Genomic DNA, 24,010 nt, shown 5'->3' with positions numbered 1-24,010 from the left:
TTTAAAACTGCACATAAAATATGCCCCCAAAACGTCACTTTACCATGCCTTACTTCATTTCTAGGGAAAACACTGTGATGAATGGTATTGTTGGTTTGCATAATGCATTTCTATACATGCAGAGGTTATTTTGGATACCGGTAGTCAACACCTTTATTTAATATCCATAAATAAAATTATTTTCCAAAATAAAATGTTTTTCCTACCTACCTACCCTATATTTTTCCAGCATGTAATAGGAAACAAGTAATTTTTTTTGTTGGGCCTTATATATACCATACCTAAAACATTTTTTATTTAAAACTCAAAAAGACCTGAAAATGTTTGAACTTATTCATCCAAATTTATGATTAAATTTTAGCTTTTAAAAATGTCTTTTGTAATGTTATAATAATATAAAAATGTAATGTGAAAGAAAAACTAAAATTAGATGCTATCAATGAATGAGCTCTGTTCTACTTCTCCCAGATCTGAAGTTATTGTTATACTAATGTTTATCTTAATGTCTTTTATTTATAATATAAAACACCTCCATGTTAAAAAAAAAAAAAAATCTAAAATGAATCGACGAGAATGAAGTTTTGTTGTTATAATCCGAAGTAGGAAGTAGGCTAATACCCTATTAATATAGTCTGATAGCTAAAGCTAGTGACAATTGAAAATTATTTCACTCGGGACATAAACATGATACAAAATAGAAACTCATTTAATATCCTATAATTATGTGAAAATATTTACTCCATGTTACAATAAAACAATATTAAGTTAACAAAATACTTCAATACTTACAAATAAGCATATTTGTCCCAAATCATCTTCATTAAAATGAACAGATATAGCATTTTATAAATTCTGCATAAAACATCACAAATGAATTCAGTTGGTAAAGTATAAATTGATAACTTCCAGAAATGTGCTCACAAAAAGGCAAACTTGAACCGTTGGTGAAAACAAGCACATATCACAGATATGTAATCCTTACATTTGTTGAAATACAAGTTATAATAAACACAATAATAGAATATAAGGATTATTCACAAAGGATGTAGAAAAATCTACCGCAATCCGTGAAATCTTATGAAATAAATATATACATGCAGGTAATTTCCATGATTTAGAAATATAAATCAAAACTGTCTCAAAGGAAAGCATGCTAAAGAATGGCCAGACTGACTTTTAATCCCAGTGGTATTATAGCTGGATGGGTACAAAGAGTTTGTTTAGTGAAACCAAGTACGTATATATTAACTTGATACATGTACAATGTTAAGAGCTGGCCATACATTGAAACACTCGCCAAATTACTGAATTTGATACATACTGCCATATACTGAATGTGGTATGATGTGTAACTTTTATAAAATACTTGGAGTTTTTTGTCTATATTTTGTGACAAAGATCAGAGGTTGAATGTGGTCAATTGTAACTTGACAAAATAAAAAATAAAAATAAAAGTTTAAATTTATCTCTTTTTTAAAACACACTAGTAATCTTGGGGTAATAAATGACAAAAATCTGCAGATACTTCTATTACAAATATTACATGCAAATTGAACTGGGTCATCTCCATTGTTTAATATTTATTTACCTTCTTTTTCTTTCATGTCTTCTGTAAATCTCAAGTTGCAATTATTTTAAACTGTACTATTTTAGACCCATATAAATGTACTAAAGGTACATAGTATACTATGACAAATATCTTTGTATAATAATATATAGAATTAGTAAACAATTAAAAAAAACTAATGTTGAATAATTTTATAATATATTTTTGTTAAAAAGCATATGGAATACATTCCATTTTAATACTATACATTGCTTTTTACTTTATGTAATTTCATAAATGATTTACAAACTAAGCGATGTTGATCTGTTAGTTTCAGTGGACCATCTATATATTTGTATTAGCATTATGTAAACACCTGTAGAAGTTATTATATTATCAACAGGGAATAATAAAAAAATCTGTGATGAATGTAAGTTTAATGGCTCCACAGTACATAGCCCAGAACACCATTCATATGGTATTTCTCACAAATAGCCAGGGACCTAAGGGAATTAATTCTACTTTAATAATCTCTTTCAAGAAAAGAAATTTCATTGCAAATCCCCATGCAATTACTACTTCTTAGTTAAAATAAATAGAAGCAGACTGCAGTAGAATTTTATTTTAAATGTTTTATGAATAACAGCAAAATATATTAATGTCTAGATTTTTATTCATGAGTATCAAATTTGTTTTGCTTTTCCATTTGTTTCTTTTAATTACTGAAACTTAATAATTAATTAGAAAACAACTAAAAAAACTTGTTCACTAATTCAGTGACTGCATTAGTAAAAATGTTGAAAACAGATATGTACATCTGTGTCTGTGTGGGGGTATCTGTCTGTCTGTCTATCTCTCTGTGTGTATAATTATTTGAATGGATGGACGGACGGACGGACAGACGGATGGATGGATGGATGGATGGATTAAAAAACAACAATTTACAACAGTGATTGTTTTTGACAATGTCAACACCCACAAAGGTATTTTTTCAAAAGTTACACTCCCCACCCAAAATGTTTTTATAATTTTTTGTTATAAATCCTGCATACATATGGGCCTGCAGATGAATGTATGCATGTATGTATGTACGTATGTATGTGTATGTGTATATAAATAAAGAAATGTGTTCTGGAATGCCCCATGATGCAGTCCCAAACATGCTTATCATAACCGACTGCTGTAAGCGTGAACAGCCCCGCTGGGGCCAGCTGATAACTGGGAGGGATTTGTCCTCAGTCTTGCACAAACTCCCCCAGAGCTCTGACCTGGAATAACACAGGAGGGATCAGTTTTCTATTTTTCTTTATTCATCTTTTCTCAGCTAACTCGGCTCAGATATTATAGTTTTCTATTTTTTGTAGGTTATGCACCATCTGCTAAAACAGCGTTTGACATTCGTGTGTCCATCGGGGGAATACTGCCTGTTAAAATTTATCACGTGAATCAACATTCTGCTCAACACTCCGATGAAACATTCCCAAAACAAGCCAGATGCAGTCAAAAATGCTTTGTCACTTTTTTAAAGCTATGAAAATAAATAAGCGCAGCAGTGGATGAAAGAGGAATACACTTGATTCATATTTGACTGTTCGGAAGACATGCAAATGACTGCAGGAATGCAAGACACATTTTTAAGGAGAGGAAGCAAGGAAAGATATGTCTGTTTAACAAGACCATAGAACATTTTTAAAACTACGTCTATTTTCGGGTATAACATACACTTATTTCAACATGTGATTGAATGAAAGGAAACTTGCTGTCACCATACAGGCTACTCCTAATAAACAGCAGCAAGTCATCTTTTATATGTGCTTTCACACATGAAGTTACATACCATGGCCTTTGGTATACCAATTAGGAGACACTGGTTAGGATGGGTGGGTCTTAGGATCGATCCCCATCAGTGGGCCCATTAGGCTATTTCTCATTCCAGTATATCAAAGGCTGTGGTATGTGCTATCCTTTCTTTGGGATGGTGCATACAAAAGACCACTTGTTACTAATGTCTGTCACGATCGATACAACTGACATTTGTCGAAAGTAGCAACCGTGATGGATGTGCCTGAATAATCAGTGGATATAGGCTCGTAAATAGTTTTGGTTGGTTAATGGGAAAAATGAAGCAGACTATATTATGTCAGAATGACCAAACATTTGACATCCAAATAGCTTATGATTAATAAATCAATGTGCTCTAGTGGTGTTGTAAAACAAAACAAACTACCATTGATTCCTCAGGCCACTAAGCCACATCCCACTCACACAATTTAAAATGATACTATAATGCCTAATTGGCTAGTTTGCAATATTTCTACTAAAACTGAAACTAATCATAAACATTTAAAAGGTATAGCACAGGTGCAATATGCATATAAAAGATGAAATATAACACATTTTTAAATGATATGGCAAAGTGCAGATGTAATAATATGCATACAAAGTTTAAAACAAACACATTTTTAAATGTTGTAGGAATAGAATGGCTTATTTGGAAAACTTAAATTTAACACATTTTAAAAATTGTATTTCCTACATGTCTATAAAGCTGAAATTTAAAATAATTTTAATTTTAAAACATTTACAGCAAAGACTTATTTGTAATAGGTAAAGAAGTTAACATTTGCTTTGCAGTCATCGTGTTACTGGTAAAAATTCCAATGATGACTGTTTCATATTTTGGGGCTTCAACCAATACTCTACAAAGCTATATTTTATGAATCTTTACTAAAAAAAAATAATTTGAATTTTAACAAGTATAACTACTTTCCATTTTTCTTTATAATTCTCAAAACAGATTAATTATTTACACTTAAAAAACTCTTAAAACCTAAAAGTCTAGACTCAAGTACAAACGTAATATAGGCTCATGCTAATAAAACCTAAAGTTAAAACTTTGGGCTTTAGCAAAGTCTCCCCACTATAATTACATGGTATTTATATGGGTGAAACTTTATGAAAGCTTCGAGACTAGATTTTACAGTTTTACAGTCTAGACTATACAATACATAAATGTGATAGCAACACCTTTCAGTTTGCATGGTACATGTATTAGGGTTATGTCTTCAGTTAAAAGAGACAAAAACTTGACTTTGCAGCCATTGTGAAACATGTTTCCCGTTTCCCCACTGTTGAACAATTAAAATTAATCAATTATTCTTGTATAGAATCTGTTTCTTGCCATTGTAGTAGCTTGATCATGCAAAGTTTTACCTCATAATGTTAATTGTTTACTAAGTGAAACATTATTGTTATATTTAATAATTGTTACAGGCTCTATTAGCTACAAATTCAGAAATATCCCTTTCAAGTCAGATTTGAAAGCAAACAGTGACCTAGTTTATTTATATTAGTACGTACTGAGTTTTATTTTTATTACTGCTATTTACTTTTCATCTTTTTATTTTTAACCCAATACAAACTGAAAAAGTACAAGAAAAATTTATTATATAACATATTGTGAAAATGTATTGAGCCACAAATAAACAATATTAAACAGACATCATATGAAATAATAGATATAATTTTTATAGGGTAATGGTGAAAAATTATCACTATGATCTTTCATTTTTTTCTTATTTCATTTCATCTTAACATTTAATACTAATGGAAATGACCAATGTAGTTGCCAGACTCTCAGATTCATTGCCAATATCATCACTATGGCAATATAACTGGCATGGATATGTAGAAAACTCTACTTACAACCTCTTCTTGTTTATGAAGTGTGAATAAAAATACCATTCTATATTTCATCTGTTGCTCAAAGCTAAAAAAAAGATGTTCAAAAACATACATGATTGCCACACCAAAGGTCAGGTCAATGGTGTGAAGAAGATACTTAAAAAAAAAAGCTGGGGGGCAATTTCTCACTACCCTGTGAAACATGTGTGGCTGCTAACAGTACCATGATGGAAGTAATCTATAATCTTTCGTCAATTGGGTAATGAATCACTTTTCAAACACCCAGTCTTTACCTACCCCCAGAATATAATGGATTGCAAGTTGGAAATATTCTCATTATTTCCAACATTTAGCAAGTGAGAAAATATTACACGACAGCCATAAACAAATCATATCAATTATAACAAATGGCAAACATATGCTCTTGGTTAGTAGGATAGCTCCGGAGCACACAGGCGAACACAGGGAATGCCGTTTTAAAATATTAAGTCCGTGCGTATATGTCAAATGTTGCACTAAAATGCTAATTAGCTATTTCATTCCATATGCAGTGTCAAAAACATTATAAAAAGAAGCTTTAAAGAACACCTGTTGGTTATTTTAAACAGGCGATAATTAAAAACAACATAAATTGTTACAGAAGATAAAAGTATTCCTTGTTTGGGAGAAAGACAAAACACATGCATGTATGTTATCCAGTAACAACTAATCTCTAAAATATACTACATAGTTAAATCGGATAAGTTGAAATATAAATACAAATGGTGGAGTCTTTAGACAGGTGGTTGCTTACAAAAGGTAGCAAATTGTGTGCAGGTTGACTATACATGTAATTGTCTATGATATATAAACAAAAATAGTAATAAAATTGAGTCAAAATACATAAACAAATATGCACAGAAAAGTTCCTTGATGTACATAATAAAAATATTTTGTCATGAGCTAGCATTATATGTATTTTTAACACAAGCTGTAAACAAAAGGAGTGTTTTTTATGGTTCAATAAAACCCCCAGCTGTTCATTATTTATAACGTGATACATATTATGATGTTCTGTATACTGTAAAACACTTTAGTTTCGCGTGAAATTTATTTTCGCGTTTGAATAAAATTCGTGAAAATAAATTCCACGCATAATTAAAGGCTGATGAAAATTGGACATTTAAAAAAATATATAGTCTCATTCAATGAGATCCGAGACCTCGTTAGTTTTTGCTGCATGGAACTATAGTAATAACAATGCGAAACTTAAAACTTTATATCGAGAAGTGATATCAAAGTAAAGAAAATATATTACATGATAATAAACAATACAAAGTTTTGTATGGTTTTCTTTCATAAGTGCTGGTGATGAAAGCAATTCACATGTTTTAAAAAAAAAATGGAAGTAAGCATTACAGTATGTTAAAATATGAAAGTGAAAAAAAATCAGGGTTGGACTTGTATGCTGTAGCGATACTATACTTGTAGTTCATATTGGGACTTCACACTAAAGGTTTTATCTGCCTGGTGGTCAGTAATAAACCATACTGAACAAGTATTTTGACAGTAATAAAATATGTTTCAGTCAAACTTGGGCTAGCATTGCGTCTTAAAATTCCGTTTTCTTTTTATATCAAGTTTGTGGATTACGAATAAACGAATATCAAAACTGGTATTTAATTTATTTTTTTATTGTGGAGGAGGGATGGGAATTCGCAAAAATAAAAACGTACATAAAGATAATCAGTGGCGTAGAAAGGTGCCAAAAAGGGGGGGGGGGGGCGCCACACTTTCATATTTACACACTTTTACACTATTATAAAGCAAAATATCTTTAAAGTGGAGCCCCCCTCCCCCTTGCCCGTTGTCCCTTCCCCCACTTCCTACGCCAGTGATAATATATGTTTAAAAGCTTTTTTTTTACAAATTATTACAATTTCTTTATCAGGGATATCATTTTTGTTTTAAATATGGGCAACAATTACATTTAAAACGAAAACTGAAACCCCATATTGTCAGGATGACTTTAACACAAACAATTCTAATTAAGAAGGTTATTAGTCAATAATTATACACTTTCAATTTGTACCAACAATGGACATACATTTTTAAGGAATATATGTTAAAGTGGGTGAACATTTTTTTTTTTTAAATATCATTTATGTATAAGTGTATGCATGAAGTTAGAAAAAGACACAATTTGTTCATACAACATGCATGTTGTAACGCGTAACAACATTGATCACATTATGTTAAGACTATTGTGATGAACACAATCATGATCCCAGTTATGATAATAAAATGAACTTGATATCATTGAGTTGATTTTCTATCAATGCTGCCCAAAGGGATTTCCTTTTTCTTTTATTTTTTTTTTTTTTTTTTTTTAACAAGTTCAAGCATGCAGACCCAGACACACAACACAGTGGGGTTATTTTTTTTACCTTTTGTTTAGGACAGTCATCTAATGATTAGTTATTAATGAGAGAAGTTGGTGCAGTTGTCTAAAACCATCCAACTGAGGATACCATGTTAAAACTCTGGATACCATGTTAAAACTCTGGATACCATGTTAAAACTCTGGATTGAAACCAGAACTGAGATGTTAACCAATCTTATATAAAACAACCAGCTTCAGTGGAGTAGTAAAGTTTAAAATTTGTTTTGTTTAACGACACCACTAGAGCACATTGATTTATTAATCATCAGTCAAACATTTTAGACCTTTTTTATATATAGTCTCAGAGATGATGGCCTTTGACATATATGCACCAGTCGTAGTGCACTGGCTGGAACGAGAAATAGCCCAACGGTTCCATCAATGGGGATCGATTCCAGCAGTGGTGTAGTAGTTAAATCACACACGGGTGAGATCCAGCTCAGTCGGCAGAGCGCTCACCTGACGAGCTTGCATCACAGTATTGAACCACTCTGATGGACCCATTCTCTGAATGAAGTTTTCCACCATCCCAACCAGTCGTGGTATGTGCTATCCTGTCTGTGGGAAAGTGCACATAAATATCCTTTGTTAATAATGGAAAAATGTTGGGGGTTTGGCCTAAGATTACATGCCAAATATTACAAAATGTTTGACATTCTATAGTCAATGATTAACTGTAAGTTTGGTTACGTCATTGCCCTTAAGGCTGGTATGTAATGGGTTTGGATCCCACTATGGATTCCCACCCAGAATGAGTTTTAATGGCTTAGTGGGGAGGGTACAAGAACACTATATAATATAACTTATAGTGGCCCAAATCCAAAAAACACTGGCCTCGGGCATCGGGCCACCGTATTCCAGAACCTCTGTATACATGCATTTCTCTTACACTAACCACCAACTGTTCAGGGCCCCCGTTTCACGAAGCGATCTTAGTGCTACGATCACCTTAAGTATATAAGGTAGCTATGCACTTAAGGTGATCTTACGACTAAGATCACTTCGTGGAACGGTGCCCTGGACAGGCCATCAATACAGTTGAAGTGTGTGGGGCCATGGCATTTTGCCTGAACTTTACTTAGATATAGGCATGAAAGTTAATAAGGTTAAAATGAAATAAGTAATAAGCATATCATATCAACTCCAATGACTTAGCGACTAGTCCCCACGATAGTTGCTCCTTCAGACTCAGTCGACTGATCAGATGTATAACATGCATAATACTTTGTTGCACGGTGTCTCGCATTGTTTCATATTTAGTTTCATCACCGAGGTGGGCACAGGTGTGGATGTCCCGTGTTGACAAATTAATCAGCACTGGACTTAAACTATTCACCACTGCTGTTGTGCTTCATGCTTGTTTGTCAACGTGAAACAATAATATATCACAGTTACAGTGCTATTGAATTGCCCCTAGATAAGATATACATGAAACAGTAGCAAAGGTTATTATTAATATACAGGTGTTATTGTTGTTAGAACAAGGAGCGATTCACAGTTATCAAAATGTTTGTGAGTGTATAAACCATATGCTTGAGTGGATTAATGTCAGTACATATCATTTTAAAACAAAAAGTATGATAAAATGCTCTTGTAAAATTGATGTACAGTTAAAGAGATGTTGAGTGGATGGGTTAAAAGAAGAAAATAAAAAGGGTACTCTTTGATGATAATTGTTAAGATTAGTGTGTTTTATTATATTTCGGTCAGTGAGTCCATTGGACTATTTCTCATTCCAGCCAGTGCTCCACAACTGGTGTAGCAAAGGCTGAGGTATGTACTATCCTGTCTGTGGGATGCTGCATATAAAAGATTCCTTGCTGTTAATCGGAAAGAGTAGCCCATTGCATGCATGACCCCAGCAGGTTTCCTCTCTTATTATTTTTGTGGTCCATAACCATAATAACTAAATAAAATGTATTGAATGCTTTCTTTTATTAAATCTGAACTGCATTTAAAGGAGTAGTTTGTGAATGGCATGTCTTAAAGTGACAAACCCTAGTTTTTAAACACTATGGCATATTTATTACTATTACTATTATAGCCATTTTTTGACAACTGAAATCATACAATTACTTAGATTTTATTGTTTAGTTTATCCATTTTCATATATTCAAAGTGTTTCTGTTCATCCTGGTGTTTCTAATACCACAAAATGCAGTTTTCATATTTCTAAGTACGCATGTACCCCTAAGAAGTAACGGTACTGGAGACGAGCTCCAGTCTATTTTTAAGGGTATTTCCCCCGTTTCAACATCACAGACTCTTGTTTCAATCTATTGTGTAACATTATCCAAATGTTTTACAGGCTTGTTAACCAAACCTAGTTTCCATTTTCACAAATTAAAACTAGGGTCTGCAACTTTAAAGTGCAATGAGGTAGAAACCTATTGTGTTTGGAATTTTCTTTCTTTCTTTCTTTTTTCTTTTTTCAAGAAAGACATATTTAAAAACACATTTAAAACACAGCTATTAATGACAGATTAACCTAGGTGAGGAACATATGTTTCCTCTTAGACATTAAATTACCAGTATGACCTCAATGAAATTTGGAAATAAAAACGGTTACACCATACAGTTGCTAAAAACTGAAATTACCTTATGTTAAACCTTAAATGTAAATTTAAAAAAATAATTAAAATAATAATAATAATAATAATAAAAAGGGAAACTTTCTTTTTACAATTAAAGTAGTATTTTTTATTAGTAATTGCAAAAACAGTTTAAAAAAAATTTGACATCCAGAATTAGAAAAAATTCATGAAATGAATGATCAAATGAACACATTTGGTTTGTCTGCAACACTTTACAACACAGCATTTATCAAGCTATTGCATTATGTGTGAACATTTTGTCACCATAGACTATTCTTAACAAACAACAGTTAATAATTTTTTTTTACGTATTATTGCAGTCACTAGGAGAGAAAATATTGCAAATAAAACAGTTTGGAAGGTTTACGTACTTTACACAGTCTGTATTTAAAACATCAATATATATGTAAATGAAAGAAACCGATACTTTATATACGGTTGTCTACTCCAATGTTAATTCTGGGGCTTTCTGTTTTCTTTGTATGCTTCTACATGCATTAAATTTATTCTATTTGAATTCTGCTTCTATTATATATGCAATAAACCTTATTTTTATTTCATCACTTACAAACTTACATTAAAAAAATTACCATAACAAAAAGTGTGACCTACTTTAATTTAGTGCAGATGCATTTATGTATTGAAATAATGTTGCACCAAAATAAAGATATGCATGAATTATGTCTTCCGTGGGACATAAAGTTCTTGTATACGGACAATGTTATTTAATATGTGTGAATGGGTGGGGAATTTCAGGGATTGGGAGTTTAAAACGTACAAAAATAAACATTGAAATATTTTCAATCATGTTTAAATCAAGAAAAGAGTACTGCATTGTTAGCATCATAACTAAAACAAAACCTGATAAATACTGATAACACTATATACTGGGAGTTGAGGGATTTACACAGATTTGAAACTTTGTACTGGTAGATCTACAAAAAGAACCAGATATTTTGCAGTTATTTCTGAACTTAAATTTTGTTTAAATAAAAAAATACCCCCCCCCCCCCCCAAAAAAAAAAAAAAAAAAAAAAAAAAAAAAAAAAAAAATCAATATGCCCATCTCCCCAAAAGCCCAATAATAATGCTATTCTTATAAACTGATAAATGTGTGGAGTGGTAGTGAAACTGGTGGTTTTGCCTTTATCGTGTGTACAAATATAAAATTATGAATTAATAGAGATTTTTAGTCATATTTACCAACTGTATTACAAAACCCCTGAACACTTTGTAGGTAATTTCAACAAAGTCAAACTCAAACTGGCAAAATTGCCAAATAATGACCATACACCAATACACCACAAACAGACGAGTGATTGGAGTTATTGTACTGGGAGACTGCACTTTGGTAGTCGTACAAAAAAATAAATCAATGCCAACAACTTTTTTTTTTTTCAATTTTCAAAGAGTAAAAAACCCACAAAAAACACAAACAAAAATGGTACTGCACCACTCTCATTCAAAAACTCAAAAGAAAACAGCAAAATTGCCAAAATAACGATGTTAATGCGCTGCCATAAATAAGCGTACACGCCTGGACAAGACAGGATATTTTCGAGGCGGACAATTACCTGGATGTATAAACTGACAACGGCTGGTGAGTTATGTTTTCTTGGCGTGGTAAGCTGCTGCTAATTCCGTGGTCACAGGGGAGGGGGTGAAACAAACAGCTCGGCCTGCCTGCTAGCACCGTCTTGGAAGACCGTGGGAATCTGTCAAGCCCACGCCATGGACCCGGTGTCAGGGAATAGAGATATAAACTACCTGCGTAGCATCTCCTTATTGTTCTCCCAGAGTATAGAGGAGCCCAGTGCTGTAACAGGCCGTCATCAAAGAGGATTCCTCTCCGTGGCTTAATGCCTTGCAGGACTGTGGCTCAATAAACATTTTACAGTTAATCATGTAAAGGTGGCTTTAATTATTGTTATCTTTCAATAAAATCAAATCTATGGATCTGTACAACAAGAAAAATATGTCGGCTAGCTAGCAGTGAAACAGCTGGGGCAGTAGTTGAAAATAAAGTGTATGCCGAAGGGGGATAGGGGTTGGAAGTCTGAGCTCAAGTAGTGTACAAAAAGTGCATTCTGATTCACTGTATTAGATACAGTCCTGCATGCAATATAGATCTACAGGTCAGTCTCTAGTCAGACCAAAGGTCTAGAATTTCTGCGACGATGCAGCTTTTTTTCTTTTCTTTTTTTCAGCATAGATTGCACAAAAAAGGTGTGTTTATTTAGGGGTGGGTTTTTTTAAGTCCTACTCATCTGCCTTGGTCCATCCTCAATAGCCATGGTGCCCCCTCCTTTGCCTTGGTACGTTAAATATTTTCCTAAACAGTAGCACGGCAGGTTCTGTACAAACCACAGGTTATTCCTGCAAAAATTGACATCATACCATAGGAAATCCAAAAAAATAAAACGTTGATGTGCAAGGTTCTTAGATAGGTAGAGCAAAAAGGCCTAAATCAAAGAACTCTATTAGGAAACATTGCATCATCTTTTTTGCATTGAAATGCAAGATCAAAAAGTTGCAAGAGTTAAATAGTGACTTAGATCCTAGGTTACCTCTTCAGTTGGTTAAAAACAAACTTTGGTTTTAAACAAAAATATTATCATTAGTTAATAAGCTAATCTCACTTATTTGTCATACAATAAGATGATTAGCTCTGTGCCAGAATTTGATATCTATTTATCTATAATTGATCTCTAGAGAGGAGCCAGGGATGCCAAGATTTTCTTTTCAAACAGTGAAAAATATTCCACTTTTTATCTCCAAAACTACACCCATTTTCCATACAATCTAAATATGATTGCCCCATTCCTACACCTCAGGAGTAACTAATGTACTAATCACATTTTTACAAACCTGCATCCTCACCCATTCTTGTATTAATGATAAAATAGTGGTTTTTGCTTCCACTACTGGACTGATGAAAGTAAGGCAGTAACAAATGTACATGCATTAAATAGTAAATATTACAAAAAATTAAAACCGATAGCAATATTTATAAAGTTAAAATTGTAGCAGAATAAATATTATTATACATTTAGGTAAAATTGATAAAAAAAAACCCAAACCCAAACCCAAATCCAAAATACCAAAACCAAATCTTCAGTCTTCATCTATTAGAAATTTTGCATCAGTATTAAAATTTAATCCACTATTTCTTCCTAATCAATATCTAATGTAAAAAAATTAAATTAATCCAGTGTTCTCTACTTGAAATGGTCAAAGTTCTGGTAATGCCAACAGCTAAAGCTACAAGGATAATCTCCCCTTGTTAGCAAAAATTAGAAACTAAGAGGTAACTTGTCATTGGCATGGAGTGGACCTATCAGAGCTGTGAGGGTTAAAAATGCACACTGAATAGTTGTTTGTATGCTGTTATTTTATATTTTTAATAAATACATTCTTTTCCATCTGCATAGAAATGTCAGAAAAAGGTTTAGAACGGCATTACAGGTTTAGAACGGCATTACAGGCCACATGATTTGATCACCAAATGTTTTGTTGAACAGAAATAAAAGTATGCAACAAACTAACATAACACATTTATGCTATAAATCTAGAGTGAAAAAACCCAACAGAATATGTTAAACCATTCTGATGATGTACTTTTTAACATAAACTTTTAAATAAACAAACATAGTAATCATCCATTTCTGTTCAACCAAAATAAATATAAATAAAAGAAATATCACAAAATAAACAGCATACAAAAAAACCTAACAAACAAACAAACATAAATAATTAACAAAGAATATAACAGGGATGTGACACCTATTTGAATAAAACAGGCTGAAACGTTGTTTTAAAAAAGCTGAAAACTCTATACCATGCTTACATAAAGATAATTTTTCTGCATCTCAAATCAAATCCAATCTGCTTTATAAGAAATATTTTTTACAAAAAAAACAACAACACTAAAATAGGATAAACAGTTTTTAAAATGTCATGACCGATATACATAGTAGTGGTTAAGCCTTTCTGGATCCTGAGTTCTAATAGCTCAATTAGTATTTGTGAGGCTACTACACCAGGGTGACAAACTTTTCAATAAAAAAATAATAATTTCACATTCCCAATTTCATAATTAATAACAAATATCTGGATTCTTTTTTTTTGGCAAATTAGCTAAAGGACTAAAAAAAAATTAAACCAATTATTTCTTATTACATTCTAAATTCTCAGAATTAAATATTTTAAACTTTCATTTTAACATGAACACAGTATTGTCTACAGTTATGAGCCACTACTAAGGAATACATTTCAGTACATAACATTTTAATAATAAAAGTGTATTGTTGTGTATCTCTTTGGGTTTTTTTTTTTTCATTTACTGGTAGGTTGGTAACACTGCCACACCAGCTTCTCTCTCACTAACTACTAACAACTAACCATTACACTCTGTCATGGACAGAGATCTCTAATACCAAAACTGTAATGCCATATTTGAATCGAAAATAAATAAAAGCATGAAAATCCAAGTTAAAATAAAAACCAAAAACTGAAAATACGAGAAACACATCATAACTAATAAACATCACACATGAATAAGAAACAAAATGCAACAAGCTATTAACAATGTAACAGCCAAGGTTGTTCAAATGCTAAAAATATAATTAACGTGGGGAAAAAAAGAAAAAAAAGAAAGAAATGTTTTATTTAACGACGCACTCAACACATTTTATTTACGGATATATGGCGTCAGACATATGGTTAAGGACCACACAGATATTGAGAGAGGAAACCCGCTGTCGCCACTTCATAGGCTATTCTTTTCGATTAGCAGCAAGGGATCTTTTATATGCACCATCCCACAGACAGGATAGCACATACCATGACCTTTGATATACCAGTCGTGGTGCACTGGCCGAAACAAGAAATAGCCCAATGGGCCGACCGACGGGGATCGATCCTAGACCGACCATGCATCAAGTGAACGCTTTACCACTGGGCTACGTCCCGTCCCTAGCTATTAACAGTATAACGGACAAGGTTGTTAAAATGCTACAAATATAATTAAGGTGGATGCACTATCAAAGGTATAACACTCTGAGAGTGCAACAGCAATACATGTACCCTACTGGGCACAAATTGCCATGAAGGTTAAACCTGATCTGTAACAGAACATGATAAACCTTCACACAAAATTTCAGCTCAATATCTTGAGGCATTGCAAAAACAAAAGTCCAGAAAACAAATTTTCGAATCTCATTAGCTCAAGGACATAACTCTGTCAAAAAATGGATAAATAGCCATGAAAGTTAAACATGATCTGTCACGGTACATGATAAAGCTATATATACAAAATTTCAGCTATATATTTCAAAGCATTATATGGGACGTACGGACAGCCATGATCTGTAACCTGTACGTAATAAAGCTATAAAAAAAATTTCAGCTCAATATTTCACAGCATTATATGGGACGTATGGACAGACATGATCTGTAACGGTACTGTACGTGATAAAGCTATATATACACAAAATTTCAGCTAAATATTTCAAAGCATTATATGGAACATACAGACGGACATGATCTGTAACAGTACGTGATTAAGCAATACACAAAATTTCAGCTCAATATTTCAAAGCATTATATGGGACGTACAGACGGACATATTAACGGACAGACTGATGGAAAGAGACAGACAGACAGAAGGACAGAAGGATGGAGATGAAACCTATAGTCCCCTCTGGTTGAACAGGTAAGGGACTAATAATAACAAAAAGCCCACACACATAAATAAACAAGAAACAACAACCACTAAAAACAATCAGTGAGTTTAAGAAAGACATACGCAGAAATGTAGCCCTTTATTTGAATGCATTATACGGCTCACATCTGGTTGCACAATGATAAAGACCAGATTGAGTTTCCTGCACCTGCACATCTTTATAATGAAAGAAGACTGCGGAACACAGAACATAGCTTTTATATACTGTCTGGGGTGACACCTGGTCACTTGGAAGCCAATGGAATGTACTGCAGACTGCTACGATGCTCATTTTGTAGGCCAAGCACCTGTTTACTGTTCATGAGTAGTCTGTGGAAAACTAAATATTTGATCCTTTTGTACAAAACTTTTCATGTGGCACTAATATTTGGTTCACATGCAACAATCTGACTGGATAAATTACCCATTAATGTGATCCGAAAGTAAGGTTCATGCTCATCTGATTGAAGTTTCATGACTTGCAACTTTTTAATAAAAAGTGTGTGCTTGTGTGCGTGTGTTTGTTTTTTCGCTAGTTTATGGATGGATGGATGGATGGATGGATGGATGGATGGATGGATAGAATGATGGACAAATGGATATATGAATGGATATATGGATGGATGGATGGATGGATGGAAGAATGTATGGATGGAAGAATGTATGGATGGATGGATGTATGGATGGACGGACGAGCAGATTGATAAATGCATGGATGTGTGTGTGTGTGTGTGTGTGTGTGTGGATGGGCGGATGGATAGATACATGGGTGGATGGATGGATGAATGGATGGATGAATGCTCCGATGCATGGTTGGATGGGATACATGCATGCATACATGGTCAGATGGGATGGTTGGACAGATAGATAAACGGATGGATGGATGGATGGATGGATGGATAGACGGAAGGATGATGGATGGATGGATGGATGGATGGATGGATGGATGGAAGGATGATGATGGATGTATGTATGGATGGATGGATGGATGAATGAATTATATTTTGATTTAAGATTTATATATGACCACACTCATGAAGAGTGAAAGATTTAACATTCAGACCGAAGTATGTATTATTGTGAACTGTGAGTTCAGACGTACCTCCAGATCAATGGCGGGGTCTGGAGACATGGAGCGTTTCTTCTCTATCATCTCCTCCATGGCAAGACAGCACTTCCCGTCCCCACTTCCTGTCACAACATTCACTTGCTTCTCACCCACTTCAGCCAGCCATCATGGTCTACAAAAAAATAAAATAAACAAAAATAATATTATTTGGTTGCAAGTTCCCCACCTATGACTAAAGGCGAAATATAGTTCTTTTTCCAATTGGGAAACATGGACATTTAATAGCAAAAATGTTGACTTAATATTGTTCAGGAACTCATTTTATGAAACGATCTCAGTGCTAAAATCACCTTAAATTAAGAGACTAACTAGTTAATGCATTTACGGTAATTTTAGAGCTAAGATCACTTTCGTAAAACAGATCTCTGATTGTTTTTACTCTTTGCCCAAGTACATATGCACTAGCTGAAACTCCTTTTGAGTACAGGCCCACCATAGTATAGTCATCAGAAGACATGAATGGTTAATAACACTCCAGTAGCTAGTAATCAAGACTTCACCTAACGAAAGAAAGAAAGAAATGGTTTATTTAACGACGCACTCAACACATTTTATTTACGGTTATATGAGATCAGACATATGGTTAAGGACCACACAGAGTTTGAAAGGAAACCCACTGTCGCCACTACATGGGCTACTCTTTCCGATTAGCAGCAAGGGATCTTTTATTTGCACTTCCCACAGGCAGGATAGCACAAACCATGGCCTTTGTTGAACCAGTTATGGATCACTTGTCAGTGCAAGTGGTTTACACCTACCCATTGAGCCTTGCGGAGCACTCACTCAGGGTTTGGAGTCGGTATCTGGATTAAAAATCCCATGCCTTGACTGGGATCCGAACCCAGTACCTACCAGCCTGTAGACCGATGGCCTAACCACGACACTACCAAGGCCGGTCACCTAACGAAGTATTTAAGTGTGGCCTTATTATAGGTCAGTTGTATTATATTGAAGAACACTGAAGAGCAGTAAGGCACTCATTTGGGATAGGTGTCTGCTTTGTTAGACTGTGCTATTTTGATAAGATGACTTGGCAAAATAAAGCTGACCTGCTACCACCTCTATTTAACAGCAACTTGTGTAATATTGTAAAAAAAACCCACCCTGACCTGTATAAGTGTATTAAACAGCCACCGGTCTTTAGAAGGAAGGAAATGTTTTATTTAATGACGCACTCAACACATTTTATTTACGGTTATATGCTGTCAAACATATGGTTAAGGACCACACAGATATTGAGAGAGGAAACCCGCTGTCGCCACTTCATGGACTACTCTTTTCGATTAGCAGCAAGGGATCTTTTATATGCACCATCCGACAGACAGGGTAGTACATACCATGGCCTTTGATATACCAGTAGTGATGCACTGGCTGGAACGAGAAATAGCCCAATGGGCCTATCGACGGGATCGATCCCAGACCGACCGCACATCGAGCGAGCACTTAACCACTGAGCTACATCCTGCTCCCTGTCTTTAAGAGGTCACTATACTACTATCCGTTAATGTTCAAACTGACATGTATTAAGCACCCACCAGTTGTTGTTGTTTTGTTTTTGACAGTCTCTTTAGTGGCTGCTTAACATGCTTAAGTCGAGAACACTCGTTCAGGTTACCGGGCGGTTACCACATGTCAAACAAGTCTAGAATTGTACTTCGTTCTCCACAAAAACAAAAACTACATCCCTTAACTTTTGATCAATTTTTTTTATTATTTTTTTTATCAAATATACATACAGGTATCAGTACAATCAAAATAGTAATTATAAAAAAGTATCAGTGCATCTGCAATTTTATAATTAAATGAGTCTGACCAGTATTTCTGCTACATGATACAGTGTCACTTAAGGATATCATTAGGTTTGTCTATTGGAAAGAGTTCGACCCATACCCCTTTATATTATAGGCTCTAAAGACTAACCCTAACCCTATCCCTAAAACTACCCTAACCATTGAAAGGGGGAGGTACGGGTCAAACTCATGCCTGTCTATTCTGCCTGTTCTCTCCATACAAACAGTAAAATTATACAGTATAGAAGTCAACAAGTGCACAGTTATTGGCATTAGTTTTACTTCATCTCTTCCTATCACTGTAAAAAGTCAGTAACAGTTATTCCCCTTTGGCCAGTAATGACAATAGAATATTGAGTTTTGCCAAAACATTCTTTCTTAAATTTATACAGGTAGTGGAATAGAAAATTAAAATGTTTTTATAAGAAAAAGTAAACATTTTATACTCTTTTTTTTTTTTAGAAGATGTTTTGAATATTAGGTATCTTATAGAATTTTGTTTTAATTTTTTGATGGTTTCAGTTAATGTTTGTACTTTTGAGTGCCATTTGATCTGTGGCAATAATGTGATGCAATAATGTATGGTAATGTAAACATGTTATGAATTAAAATAATTTTACAATTTATCAGGTACTGGCAGCACACCACACGAAATTGTACCGAAATTGTAACTAAGTTGTTGTAGCCTATAAAAATTATCCATTTTTTTCACAAAATACACTTTTGTAACTGTTCAATAATGAATGTGAAAACATGCAGTACAGTGAAACCTCTCAAAACTGGACCCTTAGTCTTAGTAGAGTAGAATTCTATTAAAACTTCTCCAAATCAGATACTCCATAAAACCAGACATTTTACTTGGTTTCATGGGTGTCCAGTTTAGATGGCTTTCACTGTACAAAAACATTTAAGGCCAATTTATTACATAAGGGTCGCTTTTTGTCCCATCCATAACACTTTTTATTGAAAATAATTTAAATAAAACACTTCTTTCTTTCAAACTTGTATAATTCGGGCTTAGCTCAGCAATTGTTTGCTATACTTTTCACACATTTTAAAATTATTTGCAATAAACAGTGTTCTGGTTGTGACAAAATGGAGACCCTTATATAAAATGGCTTTATGGGTTGAGTTTTCTAACATGACAACCCAGATATGTCAACTTTGCACTGCAAGTACTGAAAAAATATAAACATCACAGGCAAGTAAATTAAAATTTGGAATAAACTTCAGTGTCTTTTAAATATATTTCTACACAAGTCCAGCATAGAATCAGACAAATACCACTGCAATTCTTCTACCAAATATATCTTTTTTAGTTAGTAGTTTGCTTCAGATGATTGCACACCCAACAAACTATGACACACAGGTGGAGGATTCTTTTTACAAATAAATGAATGTGTCAAATAAACTTGTATGGCCAATGCAAGCATGACACAAGACAATTTTAACCTTCTTGCACCATCTGTTGGAAGACTGGCACTTTCCCAGAGAACTGGCTTGACAGAATGTGAAGCTTGTTAACAATTGCACCGTTCCAATCATCTTGCCAAGTAAAAAAAGCTATACTGGTTTATCTTATGTTTAAAATCAGTATAAGCTTTTTAATTTTCAGTGCTTTAGCGAGGTTGTTAGGTTTTTTGTTGGGTTTTTTGGGAGGGGTAAGGGTATTCCATGCACTAATAAAGTAATATAGCACATACAGGTATCAGCAGAATTTTAAAATGACCAAATATTTTGAAAGAAACACTGAATATAACATGGCATATGCAAACTTTACAATACAACAAATGACATTTAATTTTATGTAAGTGTTCAGTGTCACAGAATTTAATTAGATGATTTATAAATACAATGAATGTCTTTCAAGATTGTTCTTTGAGCTTATATTAACATTGTAACAGTTATATCCTGTCACTAACTTAGAGGAGGGACAAACCACATGGAGGGTGAAGCATGATGAAGGTCTATAAACAGTAACTTAAATCAGGAAGTGACAAAATAACAAAACAGCATTTTGCATTGAACTAGAAGCCCACATTGAGATGCTAATTTATATCCTGTTTATATTCTGTAACTTGCTTATTTAACATACATGTACTTTACAAGCCATGTGTAGGTGTCTTGTTCAATAAAAAGATTGACTGACCCACTAACTGACAGTCTGTATATATATTGTGTGTGTATATATATACATGTGTATATATATATATATATATATATATATATATATATATATATATATATATATATATATATATAAAAAATATATATCCATCAGTTTGTATATGCGTTTGTGTCTATATGTCTGTCTGCGTATCTGATTGATTGATCAACTGATTGATTGATCAATTGATTGATTGATCAATTGATTGATTGATCAATTTATTGACTGACTGACTGACTTACTGACTGACTGACTGATCTACCAAGCAATATGATTTTGAATGTGATCAAGGTCTATCGTTTTAATTACTAGCAGTAAATCAGTTCTAAAGTATGTGTACATGTACACACCCAGGTATTTGGGCTAACAATGCTAAGAATGAGGGGCAGACTGGTAAAAGCCTGACTAGATAACAGATGGTGGGGAACCAGTGATGAATTGGCAATGTTGCACCAACAAAACAATGTGGAGATTACGGGCACTGTATCAACAAGCCCAGCTGAAAGATGCTTGCGAAGGAAGAAAACACAAATCCATTATCTGGAAGCTCTTCCTGACCGAAGACAAATAAACAAGTTCTATGGGCCAACTTTCAGTGAAGGCGATAACAGCTAGTGTGAGATGAAACAGACCTTCTGGAATCGGTTCTGACAACTGGACTCTCATTCAGCAGTCTGGCCACTGATTCAGTGGTAGAGACACAGACAAAATGTATATAATTGAAAACAGACCAGGAAATGGTTTTCTACTGGCCTGAATGGCACAGTTGTCACATTATTCAATATTAAGCTGATAGGTGCTGGGTTCTGATCTCAGAACTAGCTCCATTGTAGACAGAATAACGTTAAAAATGTTGTGTTGTTTAATGACACCACTAGAGAACATTGATTTATTAATCATCGGCTATTGGATGTCAAATATATGGTAATTTTGAGTCATAGAGATAAAACCCGTTACATTTTTCCATTAGTAGTAAGGGATCTTTTATATGCACCATTCCAGACATGATAGCACATACCACTGCCTTTGATATACCAGTCGTGGTGCACTGGCTAGATCGAGAACTGGCTACTGGATGTTAAACATTTGGTAATTTTGACATATAGCCTTAGAGAGAAAACCTGCTATATTTTTTTCATTGGTACCAAGGGATCTTCTAAAAGCACGATCCCAGACAGGATATGACATACCACAGCCTTTAGATATACCAAATGTGATGTGCTGGCTGCAATGAGAAATACACTAATGAGCCATGCATCAGGTGAGAGCTTTCAACTGGGCTATGACCCGCCTCCATAAAGAAAAGGAATATTTTGTTTAACGACACCACTAGAGCACATTGATTCACTAATCATCGGCTATTGGATATCAAATATTTGGTAATTTTGACTTGTAGTCATTAGAGGAAACCCGCTACATTTTCCCATTGGTAGCAAGGGATCTTTTATATGCACTTTCCCAGAGACAGGATAGCACATACCACAGCTTTTGACCAGTTGTGGTGGACTGGTTGAAACGAGAGAAAAAACGCAATTAGGTGAATGGATCTATCGAGGTGGTTCGAAGAAGGAAGAAGGAAGGAAATGTTTTATTTAACGACGCATTCAACACATTTTATTTACGGTTATATGGTGTCAGACATATGGTTAAGGACCACACAGATATTGAGAGAGGAAATTAGCTGTCACCACTTCATGAGCTACTCTTTTTGATTAGCAGTAAGGGATTTTTTATATGCACCATCCCACAGACAGGATAGCACATATTACAGCCTTTGTTACACCAGTTGTGGAGCACTGACTGGAACAATAAATAGCCCAATGAGACCACCGACGGGGATTGATCCTACACCGACAGTCCATCAAGCGAACGCTTTACCAATGAGCTACGTTTCACACCCGAGGTGGTTCGATGTTATGATACAAGCACCTCAAGCGAACACTCAAATGACTAAACTCCTTGCCTTGCTTACTGTTCAAATAATAAAAAAAAAAAATTCTGTTGAATCTACTACATTACAAGCAGAAAAAAAGCAATGAAAAAAAAAGATATCTCATCATGTTTTAATTTCTTTAGATGCCTGATGGTTATCTAAGTAACACTTTAAGTTTTTATTATAATATTATGACATTGTGATGTACGCCGACAAAACTACAGTGGACTCTGTCTAAACCAGATTCACTAAGGACCAATAAAATATGCCGGTTTAGACAGAGTGCCGGTGTAAACAGAGTTTGTCCAGAGTTATGGTTCTTGCAGTATATTGATATATAGTTTATAATTATTTTTTTTTAAACAAATCAGTATGATGCAATGCAGGTAGGAATATATACACATAATAATCCTATTTATCTTGCTACCTAAACCCGTTACAACAGGTGTAGTTCATTTTTATTAAGCTTTCAAAAAGGTGTGATTATTTCATAACATGTTCTTTGGTGTCCTAATTACTGGGGAACTGCCATCATTGTTTAAAAGGTGACACCTGGCAGACAGTAGACGTAAGATCGCATGCCGGTGTAGACAGAGCTACTTACTACATAAACCGTTCTTTTGTTCTTGAATTTACATTCGAAGTCAGGAACAGACAGCATTCGGTGTAGACAGAGTTTTATTCCTAATAATTTAACGGTAGCTGGACGGGACGTTAAAACTGTTCCGGTTTACACAGAATGCCAGTTTACACAGAATGCCGGTTTGGACAGAGTCCACTGTAGTCGAAAATCTGGCAGCCTAGTGAATGTTGGTTGGTACTACTGTAGTCTGGCAGTCTAATGAGATATTTCCTCTTTCTATACCCCGGCATAAGCTAGTCCTAACGAAAAGTAGCAAAGGATTAATTACATGGACTTTCTATAGACTTGACAATGAATGCCATGGCTTGTTGGTTGGACTATACCAATTCAAATCCCATAGGCGACCATGTTAACGTTTGTGTTTAAAAACACTATATGCA

General features: G+C 34.1%; 1 protein-coding gene across 3 annotated transcripts in view; it reads right to left on the bottom strand.

Moving 5' to 3' along the window:
• Positions 1–24,010, bottom strand: part of LOC121375688 (eyes absent homolog 1-like) — a 218,242-nt gene that overhangs the window by 153,034 nt on the left and 41,198 nt on the right. For all 3 annotated transcript variants that reach the window (XM_041503271.1, XM_041503273.1, XM_041503272.1), the window contains exon 2: positions 17,071–17,209. In XM_041503271.1, coding sequence (XP_041359205.1) covers positions 17,071–17,130 — 60 coding nt within the window. In that variant the 5' untranslated portion in view covers positions 17,131–17,209. The remainder of the gene's footprint in view (positions 1–17,070; positions 17,210–24,010) is intronic.

Source organism: Gigantopelta aegis, chromosome 6, assembly GCF_016097555.1.
Source record: "Gigantopelta aegis isolate Gae_Host chromosome 6, Gae_host_genome, whole genome shotgun sequence".
Classification (NCBI taxonomy): domain Eukaryota; kingdom Metazoa; phylum Mollusca; class Gastropoda; order Neomphalida; family Peltospiridae; genus Gigantopelta; species Gigantopelta aegis.
This window is presented reverse-complemented; position numbering and strand designations above follow the sequence as displayed.